This window comes from Synchiropus splendidus, chromosome 1 (assembly GCF_027744825.2).
Source record: "Synchiropus splendidus isolate RoL2022-P1 chromosome 1, RoL_Sspl_1.0, whole genome shotgun sequence".
NCBI lineage: Eukaryota > Metazoa > Chordata > Actinopteri > Syngnathiformes > Callionymidae > Synchiropus > Synchiropus splendidus.
In genome coordinates, this window is record NC_071334.1 from 30,307,465 (window position 1) to 30,325,518 (window position 18,054).

Genomic DNA, 18,054 nt, shown 5'->3' on the forward strand with positions numbered 1-18,054 from the left:
AGTCAGTCTTTTCCTCTACAACGTTCCGATGATTTTAAATTCTCAGGAACTATTGAGAACAGTTGATTGAACTTTCAACTTATCATCTGGAACCAGGAAACGTTTGAAGACTTGTGACTTCCTGTGGTGCCTGAGACGCCGCAGTGCAAGAGCGCCCGTCTTCACTTTGACAACAAATTACTGCCACCTGCTGTCCTGTTTAGCCCATTGATATCAACAACATTTAAAATGCTAGAAAAGGTATCAGATTATGAGGGTGAAATATTTTCCGGAGCAATACAGTATATTTCTATACTCCAAGATTGGCCTCTGAACCTGGTCACAACTGCTCCTAAAACTGTTGTAGATGTACCTGAGAGAGTCGACAGAAGTACTGGGCTTTTTACAGTGAAACTTCTGGAGGGGAGAAAAGTGAAATATATGGTCCTTACATAGCCCTTGCATTGGTGATTCAAGCAGTGTGTAGCAGCAACTGTGTTGTGTTGCTAATATGTAAATGCGACCGCAGCCTCAGTTTACCAAGAAGAGCCAGGAGCCAGTGGAGACCTTCCGCAACTATATTATTGCACGGCTCAATGTAGCATCCCCAGCACTGTCATCATCGAGTGTAAATGAGACACACGTGGACCCCCACTCCTTCACCGCCTCCAGTGATTTTCATGTAGAACCACTGCTCCCTTGTGAGTCAAACCTTTGAGCTAAAGAAAGAGTAACCGCTGCACACTCACTACAAAGTCTGCCTGGGTGAACATCTGTAACTGGGATTCATTAACATGCACAAGCATGAGCAGAGAGGCTGCCACTTTACAGCGGTCGCATTGCTCCGTACCAACATGTATCTCTCTCTCTCTCTCTCTCTGCAGCGTCCTCACTCATTCCGCAGTCACATGACACGTGGCCTATGAGCATCGATCGATGTGCTGATGTTTGTGATCAATCAGCTTCCTGTTGAAGGGGGCAGTGCTTTTGTCCCGCAGGAACTGACCTTATAATCACATGACCCCGCAGCGGCGTCCTGTCACGGCCGCGGAGACACGCGTCACTCGGGAGAAACCGATACTGATGTGTGTCTCCTGCTGCTTCACTGGGCTCATCTGTCTCAGTTGAACAGAGATCCATTTTGCTTCAAGAGTAGAAGTATTTGTAGACCCACTTCTTACAGCAGATCTGGTTTCCATCGATGTTTTAGACAAGTTTAGGGAGAAGAAGGAGCTTCCTTGTGCACTGTGCTAGTCTGTACTCACGCTATCACTCGTGACCTCATGTGTGAACTCCACCACATCATTTGTCTGGGGAAAGCAGAACTGACTCTTGAGGCTCCCAAACCGAAAACTTCATCTGACTGCCTCATGAAACTCTGTCCAGTCCTGAACAGATCCTCGCATTTCAGACATTAAGCACAATATAGTGACTCTTTCCATTAAAAAGAGCATCATTTTTGTTTTCTTTGAGGGTTTTATTCCTCTCACTTCTCAGGCCATTGGATATGAAACTTAACTCAACGTCCCTGTGGGTAAATGTGTGTTACACAACTGACCCAACATGCTGTCGTCATGCACTCCTACCTGCAGATGTGCACGTGACCAGCAAATGTCTGGAAGCACGATCCTCACTCAGGCAGCAAATGCCACGAACAGCAAAAAGGCCCCTGTATCTCATGAGTGAAGACTCACTGACCTGTGATGCTCAGATGCAAAGGAACAACACAACTCAGTTCACCAAATGCTGTGTCGAATGCTCAACAATTCATCAATGAAGTGACAAAACATAATTGAATGAAGGCTGTTTGAACTGACTGCAGTGTCTGTGTTGCGTTCTACTGTGCTATAGTCCTCAACCTTGTTTAAGGCTTCACACTATTTCTTCCGTTCTCTCCAGAATTGCACGTCCCTCTTCAGTTCACAGCCACAGCAGTTGAGGGTGAAGTCCCGTTCCTGCCGTGTACATGTCATGTCCTAAATGTGTTCCAAGATGTATGCAATGTTTAATGTTCTTTTTTGGTTGTCAATTTTTTAAAAACGTTTTCTTCTTTTTATGCCAACATTACAGCTGCACAATATTAAAATGTAAATTATACATATATATTTATATGGAAGTATATTTTTGGCATGGCATACAGTATTTTTTTACTACTATTTTATCTTTGTATTTATTTTTTTTTTCATTTGAATCACTGAGTACAACAATTATAATTTTGTAGGTTGATGTATTTATTTTTTAATGATAGAATTTAATCCTTTATATTTTCATGCATTTATTTATTGATTTATTTATTTTTAATAGTTGAATTTCAAATGAAAGAAGTTGTATCCAATGTGACATGATCATCAGCATGGCGTGTGATTGGCTGAAAGTTTGCTGTGTTTGCACTGTTATGTTTTGCACATTTGAACAAATGCTATATTGGATTTCATTTGTTTCATCTTGATTATTTTTTTAATTAACTTATTTTTATTTTTTTTTAATTCAACTATTCATTTAAAAAATCCATTATGACATTATTAATGAATTTAAGTATTTAACAAAAGAAATTCCAATTATTGATATTGGCGATTCATTTAAATCCATAATTAAATCCATATATTCAATAAATGTTGGATGTTGAATGTTGGATGGATGTATTCATTAAATTGTGAACGTTCTTTGCAACTACTGTCTGTGATGTGGCCCCCGCCTCACGCTAAAACTCCTGATGACGTTCCTTGAACCAAGTTTAGCATCTGAGATGTGACTCCTCCCTCACACCTCTCTCAGTCTCTCCAGTCCTCCAAATCAAAGACTCATCAGGATCAAGTGCATCTGAGGCTTCCTGCTGATCTTCTAAGTGCATCGATGAAACCAGAGGCTCCAAATCTTCTCCTCCAAAGCATCTTCGCCTCTGCAAAACTGACACAGGCAAAAGTCACAATCACTCCCTAGTGTTTTGAAATATTTGGTGGCAGCGACAAAATATGAATATTCATAAGAGTATGACATCACTGAATGAAATATTCAGCAGATTGTGGCCCTTCAAAGTATGGCCTCATCAACGAGGCTGCTCTGGTGAATCAAGAGCTGCAGGCGCTAGAATCCAGTTCTGCATGAAGATTAGAGCCGCAGAATTATTTAGGAAGCATGAGGTGACAACACATATACTCAATACACGCACAAACGCAAGAGTCAGAATATTTATCTGTGATTTGGGGTACTGTGGGCGGAACCCCAGGCTGCCATTTTACTTCTGCCAGGAGGTTGCTTTTGCCAGCATTTATCTGTCTGTTAGCAAAACAGCTGGAAAGGTTAACAGAAACAAAGATTTTTTTGTAGAAAGCAAGGCAGAAGTCTGCGCTTTCTGAGTACTTTGTGGTTCATACTTTGGCCACTTGGGTCAAAAAGCTTTTTTTTAAGGGGGGTTTTGTTTGTATTATTTCTCAGTGCTGTCTGTGATTAAGGACCAAAGACCAACTAGAGATGGGATGTTTGGAGATGAAAATGACAAAAATAATAGATCAGATTTTGGTAAACTTTGTAGGTCCATCTCAAATATGACATTTTCACATTTGACAAGATGTGATTAATTGTCTTTTTTTTTCTTTAAACAAGTCCCATATATGTCCTTATAAGAACAAACGTCATCCATCGTTGCTGTTATTATTGTAATTGTACTCTGTACTGTTATTGTACTCTCAAGTTTTGATGCCTGTTGAAACCGGACACTGCCTAGCTTGTCTCCACTATGGCGGTGCAGGAATCCTCCTCACACAGTGAGTGTTGGAAAAAAAAAGGAGCATGTTTTCGCTTGGAATGGTGGCACAACGTCAAGTGAAAACGCATAATCTGAACAAATTGATTCACCAGTCATTATAGCCTCCAGCAACAATGGCTCCCAGGCCAAGCCTATACATGACATCTACTGCCACTCGGAATACAGAGGTAGTCATGCTTCATTTATTTTCACCAGTTTTTCTCCACACTGTTTGGAGGACTGGGCCTATTCAGCATTTTCCAGAAAAATCTTAGTGCTCCTTGTATTCTCTCCTACCTACTGAAGCCCAGAGGGTGTGGTCTGCAAGATCTTTCCCACCCATGGTGAACAATCACTGTGTTGTTCTGGCTCCAGATGCAAGTTACCTGAAGTAGGTGTCAGGACTGGCAGCTGCACCAGCCAATCAGATGCAAGTACACAGAACACAGTGGTACACTGATATAGTGGGAATGAAGATGTGAGTGAACGATTCAGATTCTGCCATATGTACTTATTTATGGTGGTTTGTTTCTGTTGTATTTTTTTGGTTGGTAGCTGCTGTTTTTTTCACTGAAATGGGTGTAAAGGTGCACAAAGGGTCCTGAAATGAGGGTCAAAGTTTTCATAAATGAGGTAAAGCTACTTTCTCATCCAAGAAAACCAAGAACACCTAAAATACTGCAGTTTATCACTTGCGCATTTTAGTAGGAGCAGACAGGTTAGCGTGTGGATGTTTGCAGATGACATTGTGATCTGTGGTGAGAGCAGGGAGCAAGTGGAAGATAAGATAGAGAGGTGGTTTGCCTTAGAAAGGAGAGGAATGAAGGTTATCCACAGTAAGACGGAATACATGTGTGTGAATGAGAAGGACCCAAGTGGACAAGTGGAGATAAAGAAGGTGGTGATTTGAAGTACTTAGGCTCAACTGTCCAGGGCGATGGAGAGTGTGACAAAGAGGTGAAGAAGCAGGTGCAGGCAGGATGGAATCATTGGAGAAAAGTGTCAGGTGTAACAGAGGTCGGACCAGCAATGTTGTATGGTTTGGAAACAGTGGCACTGAGGAAAAGACAGGAGGCAGAGCTGGAGGTAGCAGAGATGAAGATGCTGAGCTTCTCTTTGGGAGTGAGCAGGATGGATAGGATCAGAGGGACAGCACATGTGCTCAGGTGTTTAGGAGACAAAGTCAGAGAGGCTAGATGGAGATGGTTTGGACATGTACAGAGGAGAGAGAACCAGTACATTGGTAGATGAAGATGTTGAGGTTGGAACTGCCAGGCAGAAGGTGGAGAGGAAGGCCAAAGAGGAGATTGATGGAGGTGGTGAAGGAGGACATGAGGTTTGTAGGTTTGAGAGAAGAGGAAGCAGAGGACAGGGTGAGATGGAGGAGGATGATCTGCTGAGGCCACCCATGAAGGGAAGAAGGGAAGAAGAAGATACAGGTTAGCGAGTGTTTTGCTCACCGTAAAAACCTAATGTTCTCCTTTATAGTGAATAAAATAGTATCTCTCCTTTTTTCATAACCGTGTGCCCTGTGTTTAATATAAAGCAGATTAACAGGCTCATAAACTAGTGTGATTTATCCATACATAGCAACAGCAATGACATCCTTCTCAGCTCATAGCGACTCGACGCTGAAACTAGTCGTAGTAGTGGAGGACGACTGCTGGAGGCGGATGTACAATTGGTCTAAAAGCCGGAGGATTACATCAGTGTTTGGAGACGACGTCGCTGCATTATGTCCAAACATTTTGCTCCCAAAAAGTGGCTGCGCGTACTTGAAATGACCAAAAAGCATCATGGATGGCGGCGTCTGAAGTGACATTTTAGCAGGTGAAAGGGCAGAGCCCGGTCATACAGTTTGTTCACTCATCTCTTAGCTGTTCTCTGGTCCCTCCCCCACCTCCATCCTTTTCTTTCCTCCTGGCCTCCTCCTCACTGCCCTACATTCACTTCCTTCTTTTCAGTCCCTCCATTACGCTCGCCGTCTCTCCGGCTGACACCCGACCCGCGCTGGCAGGGAAATCGCGAGGAGGTAGAAGAGATGATTGTGGAATGACATGAGACATAATGGGGAGGATTTGGGTCCGGCGATTAGCGCGGCGCTAAACAAAAAGCTTCTTGTCAATCTGGCTTATAATTCCATTAAATTGCCACTCATTTTGCGTCGGGAAAATGGTGTGTGTTTGTGAACATGTGGCCACTTCTATTCAGAAGCGACGGAACTCATTTGCAGGAAGTCTGTGAAAGTCAGTCTATGAGACGCAAAGTTGACTTGTGGTGTTTAGGATTTAACGCTGTCATCACAGTCACACTGAACACACACACACACACACACACAAACAGACAAACAAGATGAGTCGATGATGAGCAGCACTGGCCATAGCAGATGTTCACTCACCCCTGTGTGATACAAAAACAGGCAACTTCATCAGACATAACACACAGAAACAAACACTCCTATAGTCATTTATTCACACACACACATCCAACGGAGTTCTCGCTCTCACACTGACACATTAATAATCACATACATTTTTTCCCTTCCTGAGCTGCACACACGTCATTGTACGTGCACCTCAATGGAATATCTATTTGCTCATGAACTCATGAGTAAAGGGACAAATAGGACGTAAAAAAAAGACCCAAAAATGATAAATATTTGAATTTCATCACACATAAAGTCACACAATGAGTCGGTCTAACAGGACGACAGAAAATGAAATGTTGGGTCAAACTGATATTTTCATCTTCCTCTCTCCTCCTCTCACGAATCCCTCCTCTGGGGATGATGTGAGTTGCAGCTGGATCAGCCTCACGCACGCACACACACACACACACACACACTTTCCCCCCTCTCTCTCTTTCTCTCTCTCCCTGCTCAGAGGTAAACAGAGAGGGAGATCTCTTTTGGATCCTGAACTGTTGCAGCGCTCAGTGTTGGCACACACACACACTCATGGTTAGTCCTTCCCTGCTGACACACGCATGTCACACACTCTGGGCTCTCGGTGACTCCAGTGAGAGCGGGACTGCTCTGCTCCAGCACCTGCCAGCACTGACTGAAGCAGCAGCAGCAGCACGCAGAGTAAGAAGAGGGGTGAGAGGATAACAGCAGCCTGTCGCTTTGTGTGTACTCCACTCCCCTGGACTGGGCTCGGAGCTGAGGATGGAGAACACGGGAGGAGCGGGAAGTGAGGGAACTCTCTGGGCCGAAATGCTGCTGAGTAAAGTTGGTGGATCTTTTTAACTTTTAACTTCTGAGGGTGTTGACACAGGACGTGAAAAATAAGGTGAGTCTTGACTTCTTAGAAAGAATAATAATTTTAAAAAAGTAGTAAAACATCCATACTTTAACACTTAGGATTGGAACACACGATTAACTGCAGGCAACTACATTAGCTCTTCATGCAGCTCAGAGAACACAGCCATAATACAAAGTGAATGGGGATGCAACATTAGAACGCTCCTCTTTAAACTCACTCTTTGATGTTTCATTTTAAACACATTGCTTGCCCATAATGTGTCACCAAAGACGCGCTGTTAAACACCTTAATGAGGATATGCATCTGTACAAGTAGTTAAGTCGCGTAATGACGCTGTAAATTCGGGAATATAAGTGGCCTTAAACTCATTATTATCCAAACCACGTGTTGTAATCGACATTACTGTTTTCCCTAGTCGTAAACCAGGAAACACAAGTTTAGCACCAAGCAACACTTTACACTGTTGGGACAAGAGAATAAAGATCTCTTGATTCAGCAGCTGAATCAGAGTTAATTTAATAACAATAATAAAAGGGCATATTTGTGTTTCTTGATGTCAAGTGATGGGAAAACGTGTTATTCATGACCCATAAAGGCAGTGTTACCACTATGACCAGCATCACCCAGAATAATAAGCATAATAATAAGTGAACCAAGTCAAACAAAAACAATTTCAGCACAATGTAGCAGCGTCATGATCTTTGCTAAAACAAAAAGAAAAACACTTTGGGTTCCTGGCACATCCCCTATGAACCATTGATCAGTTGGTGGTCATATTAATAATGTTGGGACAGTAAGGGGAAGTGATGTCAGCTGGGTGTTGATATCATCGACTGACAAGAGCAATGATGGATCATTGTAACTCACTGGTGGAGTTCCTTTATCACAAGAGGTTATGGCTGCATCTTTATGTTGCATTAAAATGGAAACAAATCCATCGATGTTGATCCCGTCTGACCGGTTTAAATTGTCTGCTGACCTTGTTCCGTTATCGATTCCATAAGTACGTGAGGTCAATGTTTGGGCCAAAAATCAATGGTTTTTGCTAATTTGCCGAAGTATCTCCTGGTCTAATGCACACTGCCGCGCCATCCCATGCTGTTGTGTTCACTGTCTGCACGCCTCTGCGTACAGGTGGGACCCTCGCAGCAGAATGGCATCCATCCTCACCGCCACGTGTCTCCTCCTCCTGGCACTGACTCACCCTGCCCTCTCCCAGGACGTCACCCCTGGGACGGCGACCAACCGCGACACCCTGATCATCCCCACCTCTTTGACTAACCAGACGACAGCAACGTATGTGGAGACCACCCAGAACTCACCTCTGGAGACGGGTCTGTCCACCCCCAACAGCGGAGGGGATGCCGATGATGAGGACGGGCCCCCGGTCGGCGGGACGCGATGCCAGGGTTATTACGATGTGATGGGACAATGGGACCCTCCATTCAACTGCAACGCCGGGGTCTTCCTCTACTGCTGCGGGACCTGCTTCTACCGCTTCTGCTGCCAGTTCCGGCAACAGCGACTGGATCAGACCATCTGCTCTAACTACGACACACCCATCTGGGCCAACACCGGGAAACCCGTGGCCACCATCACCGAGGGCCAGGATGACCAGGACCGGGACCGCACCCACCTCATCGTCTACATCATCTGTGGCGTGGTGGCCATCATGGTGCTGGTGGGCATCTTCACCAAACTGGGCCTGGAGAAAAGTCGAGGGGGGAGTGGAGGAGGTGGAGCAGGAGGGCCGCATGCTGATCTCAACTCCAGGTGAGAGGCATGAACGTGACTGCACGTGTGTGTTCTGCATGTGTCGTGCTCGCATGTGTTAGCTGCCGCTGGTTGGAATGTTGGAAATTCTATCGGAATTCAACAGCTTTGGTTCAGTGCTTCAGTGAATGAGCAACATAACTCAGAACTGCAAAACAGAAAAGGGCAAAATTTCAAGAGATCTGTTGAAGCCATAAAAGTGTAAGCCTATCCCCATTACTAATACTGAATGTTGCAAGGCAATACATTTATAAAAATATAATTTTTATGACATCAGAGTAATAGCAGCAGGGACCTCAATAAAATGGAATATAAAAGTTCTAATTGTCGCACAAAAATGTGTGTGAATTTACAACTTCCAACTTAGAATTGAAGGAATCTGTCAGTCTACTAACACAAGGGCATGTGAACTTTGACTGTGTGTGTGTGTGCATATATTGCCTCCCAAAATAATGACAAGGCATCTTGCGTTTGCGCAAAAGCAATGTAAAAAAAAAAAGAAACTGTCCTCACTGCATCAGAATAGCTCTAGTATGTGTCTGTCTTTAAAAAAATCTAAACATTATTTACATTTTCATTTCACTTTGTTTTTCTTACTTTTTTTCCTTTTTGTTCTTCAATCCTTTGATGATTTCTTAACCCCGCCCCTTGTTTTATTTGTTGTTTTGCTTTTTAATTCTTTCTTTTCTTGATTTTGTCAACCTCCTGCATTGTTCTTTTGTTTGTCCTGTAAGGATCACTAACATTTGAATAAAAGAAATTATGCAAAAACCAAGATGTCGACCAAATGATCTCTGAAAGCACCAAATCTCATGAAAATGTTGGTAGGTTTTAATCACAAGATCCTCAGCGTTGTCAAAGAAAACACACTCTCATTCAGCTCTACCCACACACACTCCTTTGTATCAATCCTTGTGGGGACCACTCATTGCCATAACCCATTAACCAGTCACTCCCCTTAAACCTCACCACCCAAAACAAATGGCTAAACTGAACCAGGACTCCACCAAAGTTACACCCAATTATAATGACCCAGTGTTTTACTCAAATTGAGACTTAGAATTGAGGGATCCGGCAAAAATGTCCCCACAAAGCATAACGTCCTCACTAGTCGTTCCAAAAAGTAGTAGTATAGTAGTTACAAGTCCCCACAAGGATAGCTATACAAGTACACACACGCACACAGGGTGATAAGTTCCAACTGGTTGAAGAGTCATTGCCGACTCAACTAGCAAGACAAAGCTGACAGAGAGGATGTGAAGTCTGTGTCTTTTAAATGGATGTGTGGAAGTTTGGATGACAAAACAAAGATGTTTGAAATTAGGGATGGTCATATAAATCGGCCAACGATCATGATCGGCCGATTTCAGCGTGATCGTTGAATGACGATCGCTATCTATCACTGCTGATCACAACAACTGATCATGTGTGACAGCCAGCGCTGTGATGAAGCCCCGCGGGTTATGATGCATCCGCTCCTCCCTACTCGCTGCTCACTAAGCAGCAGCATGTCCGCGGTGGAGGTTCTTTCAATCTGTCATTGGAAGTTTGGATCCTACAGCACATGCACGGGAAAATCCTATGCAGGGAAGCGCCTTCAAATGAAACACACCATTTAGAGTGCCAGCACTTGACGGAGCACGGAGAGTTTACCGGGCTCATGAAAGTGAGAACACTGGTTCCTCAGCAGCAGGCTGTTAGCGCAGCTGACGCTTGGCAACACCCGCCGGTCCGAGTGTGACATTCGGAATGATGAGATATAATCGTTTTTTCACCGAGTTAAATGACCAGCCTTTCTCAGGTGTCGTTTATGTGGAGACAGAGCCGACTGGATCCGTCGCCGTTTTGGAGTCTGGTGCAGCATTCGTTAGCCACCTGAATCTGAAACTTTTTAAAACGTCCCAAGTGGAAACTTTCATAAGTGCAGTGCTCTCTGTCTCGGAGTCCCACTACAAGCGGCCAGTATGTAAATATTTCACGGACACAGCAGAGTCTCAAGAGACTCACCAAACTGCAACGTCTCACATCGAATTGACATAATAGTTGCTGCATTCTGCAGCTGAATTTTTTTTTTCAATTTCTTTTTGAAGAGGTGTATAAAAACCTGTCTGAATTAAAATGATTCAATGGTTCATGTTTTCAGATCATGTACACTGAAGGTCTGCTAATACTACCTATTTAATCTCAATTCTAAAGCCTGAGACAGAGTCATGGTTTCTCTGTGTCACACAAAACCCGCAGAGAACGGTGGTTTGTTTCTGTGTGACCACACCCCTTCTGATGCCATTGGTCACAGCAAGTGGACAGTCCCGACTTGACTCGGAAACTGGAGTTGTCTGTGTGATCGATGTGTACGCAGAAGTGTCACCTTGAGATTCAACTGATCCGTCTGAGGTTGTGGTTTATAGAACTCTGTCCACAGATGTCACAAAGGGTGGTTTCACTTTCTTCCGTCCCAACTTGTCTGCTCTTCCCGTCTTGGACTTAATAAAGTATTATTTTCTTCATGAACAGTGGAAAGCAAAATTCTTCTGTTAATGGCCACCTGGAACTCTAGTTCTAGAATAAGCTTTGTTTTGTCGGATTCATGTCTCTGGTTGGTTTAGGCTTTGTGGAGTCGAGGAGAATAATTTTGCAGTACTGTGTGTTCTGTTGCTGAAGAGTCTAAACTGATGAATCAGCAAGAAGAACTCTGTATCTGGACAAAAACAAAGAATGCTGAAAGAAGTGTAAAAGAGGGGCGTTTAAAGTGTCACCACTGCTCGGCCCTGATGAGTCTGGGAACCAGTCCCTGACCCACACTTGGTGGTTGAAGTTCTGTTTGGGGAAATGACATGCAGGAAAGACTGAGGAAAGAAAGTTCGGTAATCCTTTTGGAGACGTTGTTAGCAAGAGGACTTTTCTCTAGCTGTACATCAAAATCACAAAATAAACTGCTGCAGTTTTTGACACTCAGCTCTTAACTGGCGTCCTGGACCTAATCTCTGTCTCACACATGTAAATGCAGCGCCTGGGTTAAGGATGAGGTCCGGGGTGAATCGGCTCGCACAGGAAATCATCTCACAAAGAGTTGCATTCCTCTCTGCCCCCGCCGTTTTTTCATATTGAGCGATTTCCCCCTTCTCACTTTCTCATGCTAATTTTCTTATTTTGCTCTGTGAATACTTCCATTTCACGCTGTAGATGTTCCGTAACATCTTGTGACCCAGATCTATCTCCAGCATCCATGTTCTACTGTCATCCCAGAGGTTCCAGTCTGCCCTTCGCCTCCACCCCACCTGCCACCAGCTACTTGTTAGTCCTCCAGCATGCTCGTCCCACTAACCTGAGCCGCTCACTTATTCCACAGAGCGGATTAATACTTCCTGCAGGGCGAGCACCTCGCTGAAATAGACATGCACACTTCCCTCGAGCGTCTCCACAGATTAACCGTGCTTGTTGAGATTAAACCAATTTCACCACGATTAGAGCTTCCTGGTTGGGCTCTGGCTGCTCCACGTCCCCGCTATTAGCCTGCCGACTAAACCCCCACCAGCAGGCGCCGTACGATCGGAGGACTCAGGAGGGATTTGCTGTTATTGGGAGATAGGGCTGGTGAATTGTTCTTACACCTCATGATCACTCCTCATCACACTTTCACCTTACTTCTAGACTTTTTCAACCAATCTGACTTATTTTCTTCAAAGTACTGCCGCACGTATAAACACTGCTTTACAGCAGAGGCTTCTTCCAATGTAATAACCAACCACGGTGGGGTTAATAAAGCTGCAGCTTTTCAGTTCTCCGAAATCCTAGAGTATTTTGCAGATTCTTATGGGTTTTTGAGTGGCCTTTCTTCAGTGTGTCCCCATCAATTCACTAACTTCGTCTCATCACTCATTGCTGAGAGAAACAGCCAGAGAGTTTGTATTTGATGCACCAAATACCAATCATTTTACATCAGTTGGTTCATAAATTGCATGGTTTATTTGTCCCACAGAGGACTAATAATGCTGCATTTTTGTGTCAGTGTTGAAATAGGCACCCGAAAAAAAAAAAAAAAACCTATACCTGAACTATAAACAAGGCACTTCAAGAATCATTATGAGAAGAACAATAAATGTCAACATTACTCTTCTTAATGTTGTATTTACTATCTTTTGCCTCCTGTATTGTTTTCTTTTTTGTAAAATAATTCATAGTATTTTCACCAGTAATTTAATATCCTGGATAACAAAAAAACCTAAAAACGCACCTATAACTATCTGGTGTTATTTTACCATCATGCAGTAGGTGCAGAAAAAGCTCTTCAGATGATACAACGATCAATTGTTGTGTGTGAATAGAATTATAACTCTGCAAATTAACAAACACCTGTGTGTTTGTTCAATACATTTAGTGACTTTATTGCTTAATGCAGTTAAGTTAATAACATAGGGGTGGGACTTGCTTAAAAATGACATAAATAATTACAGGTTTTTATTTAATAAACTGCGATGAAGCACATTTAAAAAGTTGAATCTGTTCACAAAAGTTGGTGGAGTTGTTCCGGTCCTCTTTGCTGCAGCTCAATCTCATGCACTCTCCTTCATCTTGGTTGTTTTGGTTATGACACCACATTCTATAATGATGTGTTCAATAGGGTCATTAAAAAAAAAAATCGGTCAGTTTGACCCTCTTTAAATCATTGAAGTTAGCACCTTGAAGTTCCAGCCTAAGTCAGAGTACAACATTCATGACTTCCTTTATCCTAGTCTATTGACTTTTTAATTTTTAGCCAGCTCAAAAGTGATCAAAACTTAATGTAAACTCTTGGGCCACTTTCTGTTTGGCTGCCTCCCTAACACACGCTCACACTCATGATTCACAAGCTCTCATCCCAACTTGATCAGGTGCTGTCAGTTCACACGCAACATTTCTACTCTGCCAGCGAGGAAAGCCCAGAGCGGAGGTCCGCGCCCGCTCTGATGAAAGCCAGAGACACAGAGGAGAAACTTGGCTCAACAACAGCAGAGTAAACAAACACAAATGACCTTCATGCCGTCCCCAACACGCACGCGGTGCACTCACATTCGCTGGCAGTGATTTATAGGCCAATTAACAACAGGAATGATAGAGGTGGCATTTAAATGGTCTGAGCGCGGTTGAGCCGAGTGAGGTGTCGGGACAACTGGGGGTCCAGGCTGAAGCACAGGGCCATCATCCTGCGAACGCCTTCTCTCCTACGTTGAATGTTGCTTTTCTGTACGTGTGTGCACTATTTTTATTCAATATTGTGCACTATTTTTATTATATATTTCCACACCCTGAGACAGACTAAACCCACCGTGAGACACTCAAATATGAAGCTGTGGTTCTGTGCAACACTGAGGAGCAATTCTCATTCTCATAAACACCTATGGTGAATTTTCAAGCACATTCAGGATTAAGTTTTTGCAAATTTACTTGGCATTGCTCTGTTGAATGCTCAATATGTTTGTCATCAATTACATTCACTGATGCCACAGTATGACAAGGAGAAGTGTTGCCGAGTAAAAATGATGATTGTTTTCCATACATATTTCAATTGATGTAAATGACATTGAAAAACACATTGCAGTACAATACAATGTGTTGTTTTGCTTTTTCACGAGAACATTCAGTAAAAGGAAAGAAAGGACAGCAGAAGAAAATGAGAAATAAATAAGAATAATGACAGAGAAGAAGAATAGAATAAAAATGAAGATTAAATAAAAGTAAGAACATGGTGATGGATGAATATCAATCTAGCAGAGCATTTAGCGAATTAAAGAATGACAGAAAGGGTTGCCACTTAGAAATGAATTTATCTGTCGTGTTTTATTATATTATTTAAAATGTTTTTAACAATAAAACAAAAGTATCAAATCAAATGAGAGTATTTGTAGTCATTATTTTATACATACAGTACCTTAGTAAATGCGAAAAAAAAGCTCCTTTTCACTGGTTCAGCTCAGTGGAAGACATGTGATCATGTTCCAATTATTTCATCTCCTGAGTCTCCTGAAACATTCATGGGAGATCCAACCTTTTAAAACATGTCCTTATGCCTGTTTTTATACACTTTAGAGTCACATTTCTGTTTTTTAAGTGATGACCTGAAACCAAATGAGTTAGGAAGAGGAGCAGAAGACACTTTAATTTGACTGAATACAACAAGCGTATTTTAGATAATTGTTTTTATAAACTTAAAGTGAGCACGTGTTCTAGTACATCACTTCAAAGCAATCTCCAGAAAGTAAAGTTTTGTTTACTTCCTCCCTCAGCCACGGGGGCAGCAGTTGAAGCAAAAGAAGCCAAGGCTTCCACTCCCTTCACTCAGTGATCCTCGAAAACAAAACCACTCATGCCTTTGTGTCAAGGTTTCATCGTAGTCTCCTCAACTTCCATGTGGAGCCACTTACTGACATCACTACACTACACTGATCTTTCTGACAAGGTTCTTGAGCAACAGCTCACCGTCTACCGACAACCATTGTCACTGACTAAGATACAGCTGCCACTAAAGACGATGACTGGTCCATATAGTTAGGAATATCTGGGGCGAAAAGAAATATCAAATGAGACACGGACATCACTTGTAACCACGATGTGTGTTGGGTGTGAGTGTGTGTCCACGCCTGTGTGAGTCGGGGGGCTTTTTAGAGCATGATGTTATGTAATGAAGGTCAGTATCACTTAAAAGGTTTGACTGCACTGGCCTGGTTCAGCACAGACAGATCAGCAATATTCAATAGAGTGAGCGCACACACGGACACACGAGGGGAACTCAATTGCTTCTGCTCTTCACTCTCCCTCTGACACTATTTCTGCCGCGTTCATTTTCTTTTTCATTTAGTTGGAGTCATTTATTCACTTATTAGTGAATATACACGCTCTTTCATTTATCATTTGAGATTAAATGTGGAGAATTAAAAAACATAAAAATGTCAGAGCTGTATGAATAAAAAGTTATTTACGTTGTTTATTTATTTGAAAATGTGGAAACAGTGGAAATAAATTCAATGATTCATGATTTTCAAGTTACAGAATGCAAAACTCAGAACAGAAGCGTTTGTGTCCTTTTTAGATAACAGCCTGGTTAATGTTGAAGCAGAAACACTGCCATCTTATGGTGGGAGGCCATCACTTGGTCTTACATGCAGTTGATGTTTTGTGGAAGATCTTGGATTTCGGTCGATGACCAGGGTCAATTTGAATTTTAGTTGGACCACAAAGAGTGTCTTGCTGGATCTACATCAAAGATGAGTTTGACAGGTCTTTCAAAGACTATTAGCCTCCTCATCATTTCAGTTGTCTTTACCACAGATGAGGTGGGGAAACCCAAGGTTTAACCTTAAATATCTGAGGTAAATTTCTGGCATCACAGATTCTCCAATGTAAAATATGATGCATATGGGATTGGAACACAAGATGCAAACAGTGACGTCTTTTGGGCTCCATTTTTTCAATGAAATATTCAAAGTTGATACCTCTGTTTCAAAAGGCTTGGGCTTGGAAACTGACAGAAATAAAGGCACACTGTAAACCGATGGCGGCCAGAGTGCATCACATAACTTTTACAGATATTAATCTGATCCACTGTAGACATTCTTCTTCATACCTGAAGTAACAATGATGATGATGGCTGGGCATCATCACTGTCATCAACGGTGACACTGTGAACACGGACCATGCAGCCTGCTCTACTATTCATAGTGTATTTTACCCGTGGCTTCTACCACCTGTGCCTCCTCAACCGATCTGTGTTTATCAAACTTTATTTACTCCCAACTTTGATAGAAACACACACACCAATGTTGCTCAGATTAAAGCTACTGGCCATCTGCTAGTGAAAAGTAGTAACTGCATCAGGCTTCAAACGTGCAGCTGGCGTTGTTTCAATGCTGCAATCTTTTGCAGCTAAGTTATTGGTCGACAGGATGACAAAATCCAATCCAGAGGTAGTGCATGGAAGAACCTGAACTTGTATCAGCTGTACATAACGTTCAAGTTTGTGATTGAAGACCACATCTTTTCTTCCAGACATGTACTGGTACACAAACTGTTGCGGGCGGAACACAACAACTTTGGGGCCTGGATTTGGCCCCTGGACCTTGAGTTTGACATATTCAAAAAACGTTTTCAAAATCACGCAAAAACTTTGCCGTTAAAATTGTTTAAAATGCTAAACATACAAGAGAAAGCCGGTAGCAAGTAAAGTGCTGTCGGAGGATTGTAAATTCCACTTGAGTACCTGAACTCTCTAATCTGCTCCTGCTGCTGCGCTCATGCAGGAAAAGAGATGTCAGATCATCTTTGCGAAAGGTGTTCTCCCGAGGTGTATGCCTTCTGCAAAAACGACACTTCACAATTCGCCAGTGAGCCAACGTCTAAACACTCAGCCCTGTCACCAACGCTCATATAATCCCACGTATTTCTGAGAAAAACAGATGTGACAATGATCTCCCTGCAGCCTCTTCACCTCCTGCCTGCTCCTGTTAGCTCCTTTTCAGTCTGGCCGATGTGACACATGGAGCCTCCTAAATGTGGGTCAGCGACAAATGACTCAAGAGTTTAGCAGTTTACCAGATCTATTTTTGTAAGCGGTCCGTTTATCAGTGAGGTGGCAGAGTGCTGAGATCGGAGATTAAGATTAGGTTATCTGGTTTGCGATTCTTTCTGATGTCTCCAAAGAACAACCTACAATACGCCCACCGAACCCCCAACATGTGAATCCTCATCCTTTATTGAGTCAGCTCTTCCGATTTGATGCCAGCCCCTGCAAGAACAGGTGCAGGGGAGGTTTCAAACTCAGAGTGATCAAAACAGATTTTATAAAGGGGCGAAAATTAGTGTCACTTTCCTGACACACACAATGCAATATTTACACTCATCTTCAGCGATATCAACAGACGTGCAAGATCTCACTTGCTTGAATGAGGACGATCTGCACATTCAATAGTGCATCACGAATTTCTAAGTCCTTCAGACTCCTACCGCTGCAGTACAAATGATTGTTTGTTTGATAGAGTGCTGAGCCTCAGGTTGATTCATAAATCCAAGTGGATCATCAAACCTGCTGCTGTGGTGAAACATAAATACTCACTCATCGTCCATACAGTTGACCAAGTATAGCTTTTTTCCACAGCTCTGTAAACGGCAGTGGAAAAAACAAACTTCACAAAAAATGTAAAAACCGCGCCTAGAAGTTGGGCGCAACAGTTTCAGGGTGATTTCACAAATGGTTTTCCCTTCATCTCAACCGAAATAATGGTATTTGAAACTTATGGAATGACGATTACAGCATTTATGGTG

The 18,054-nt window shown here is 42.8% G+C and overlaps 1 protein-coding gene across 1 annotated transcript in view; it reads left to right on the forward strand.

The window, feature by feature from the left end:
* The first annotated feature begins 6,667 nt into the window (after positions 1-6,667).
* The window catches only part of shisa8b (shisa family member 8b), a 32,238-nt gene continuing 20,851 nt past the window's right edge, over positions 6,668-18,054 (forward strand). Inside the window, exons 1-2 of the mRNA XM_053847582.1 lie at positions 6,668-7,014; positions 8,122-8,760. Coding sequence (XP_053703557.1) covers positions 8,141-8,760 — 620 coding nt within the window. The 5' untranslated portion in view covers positions 6,668-7,014; positions 8,122-8,140. The remainder of the gene's footprint in view (positions 7,015-8,121; positions 8,761-18,054) is intronic.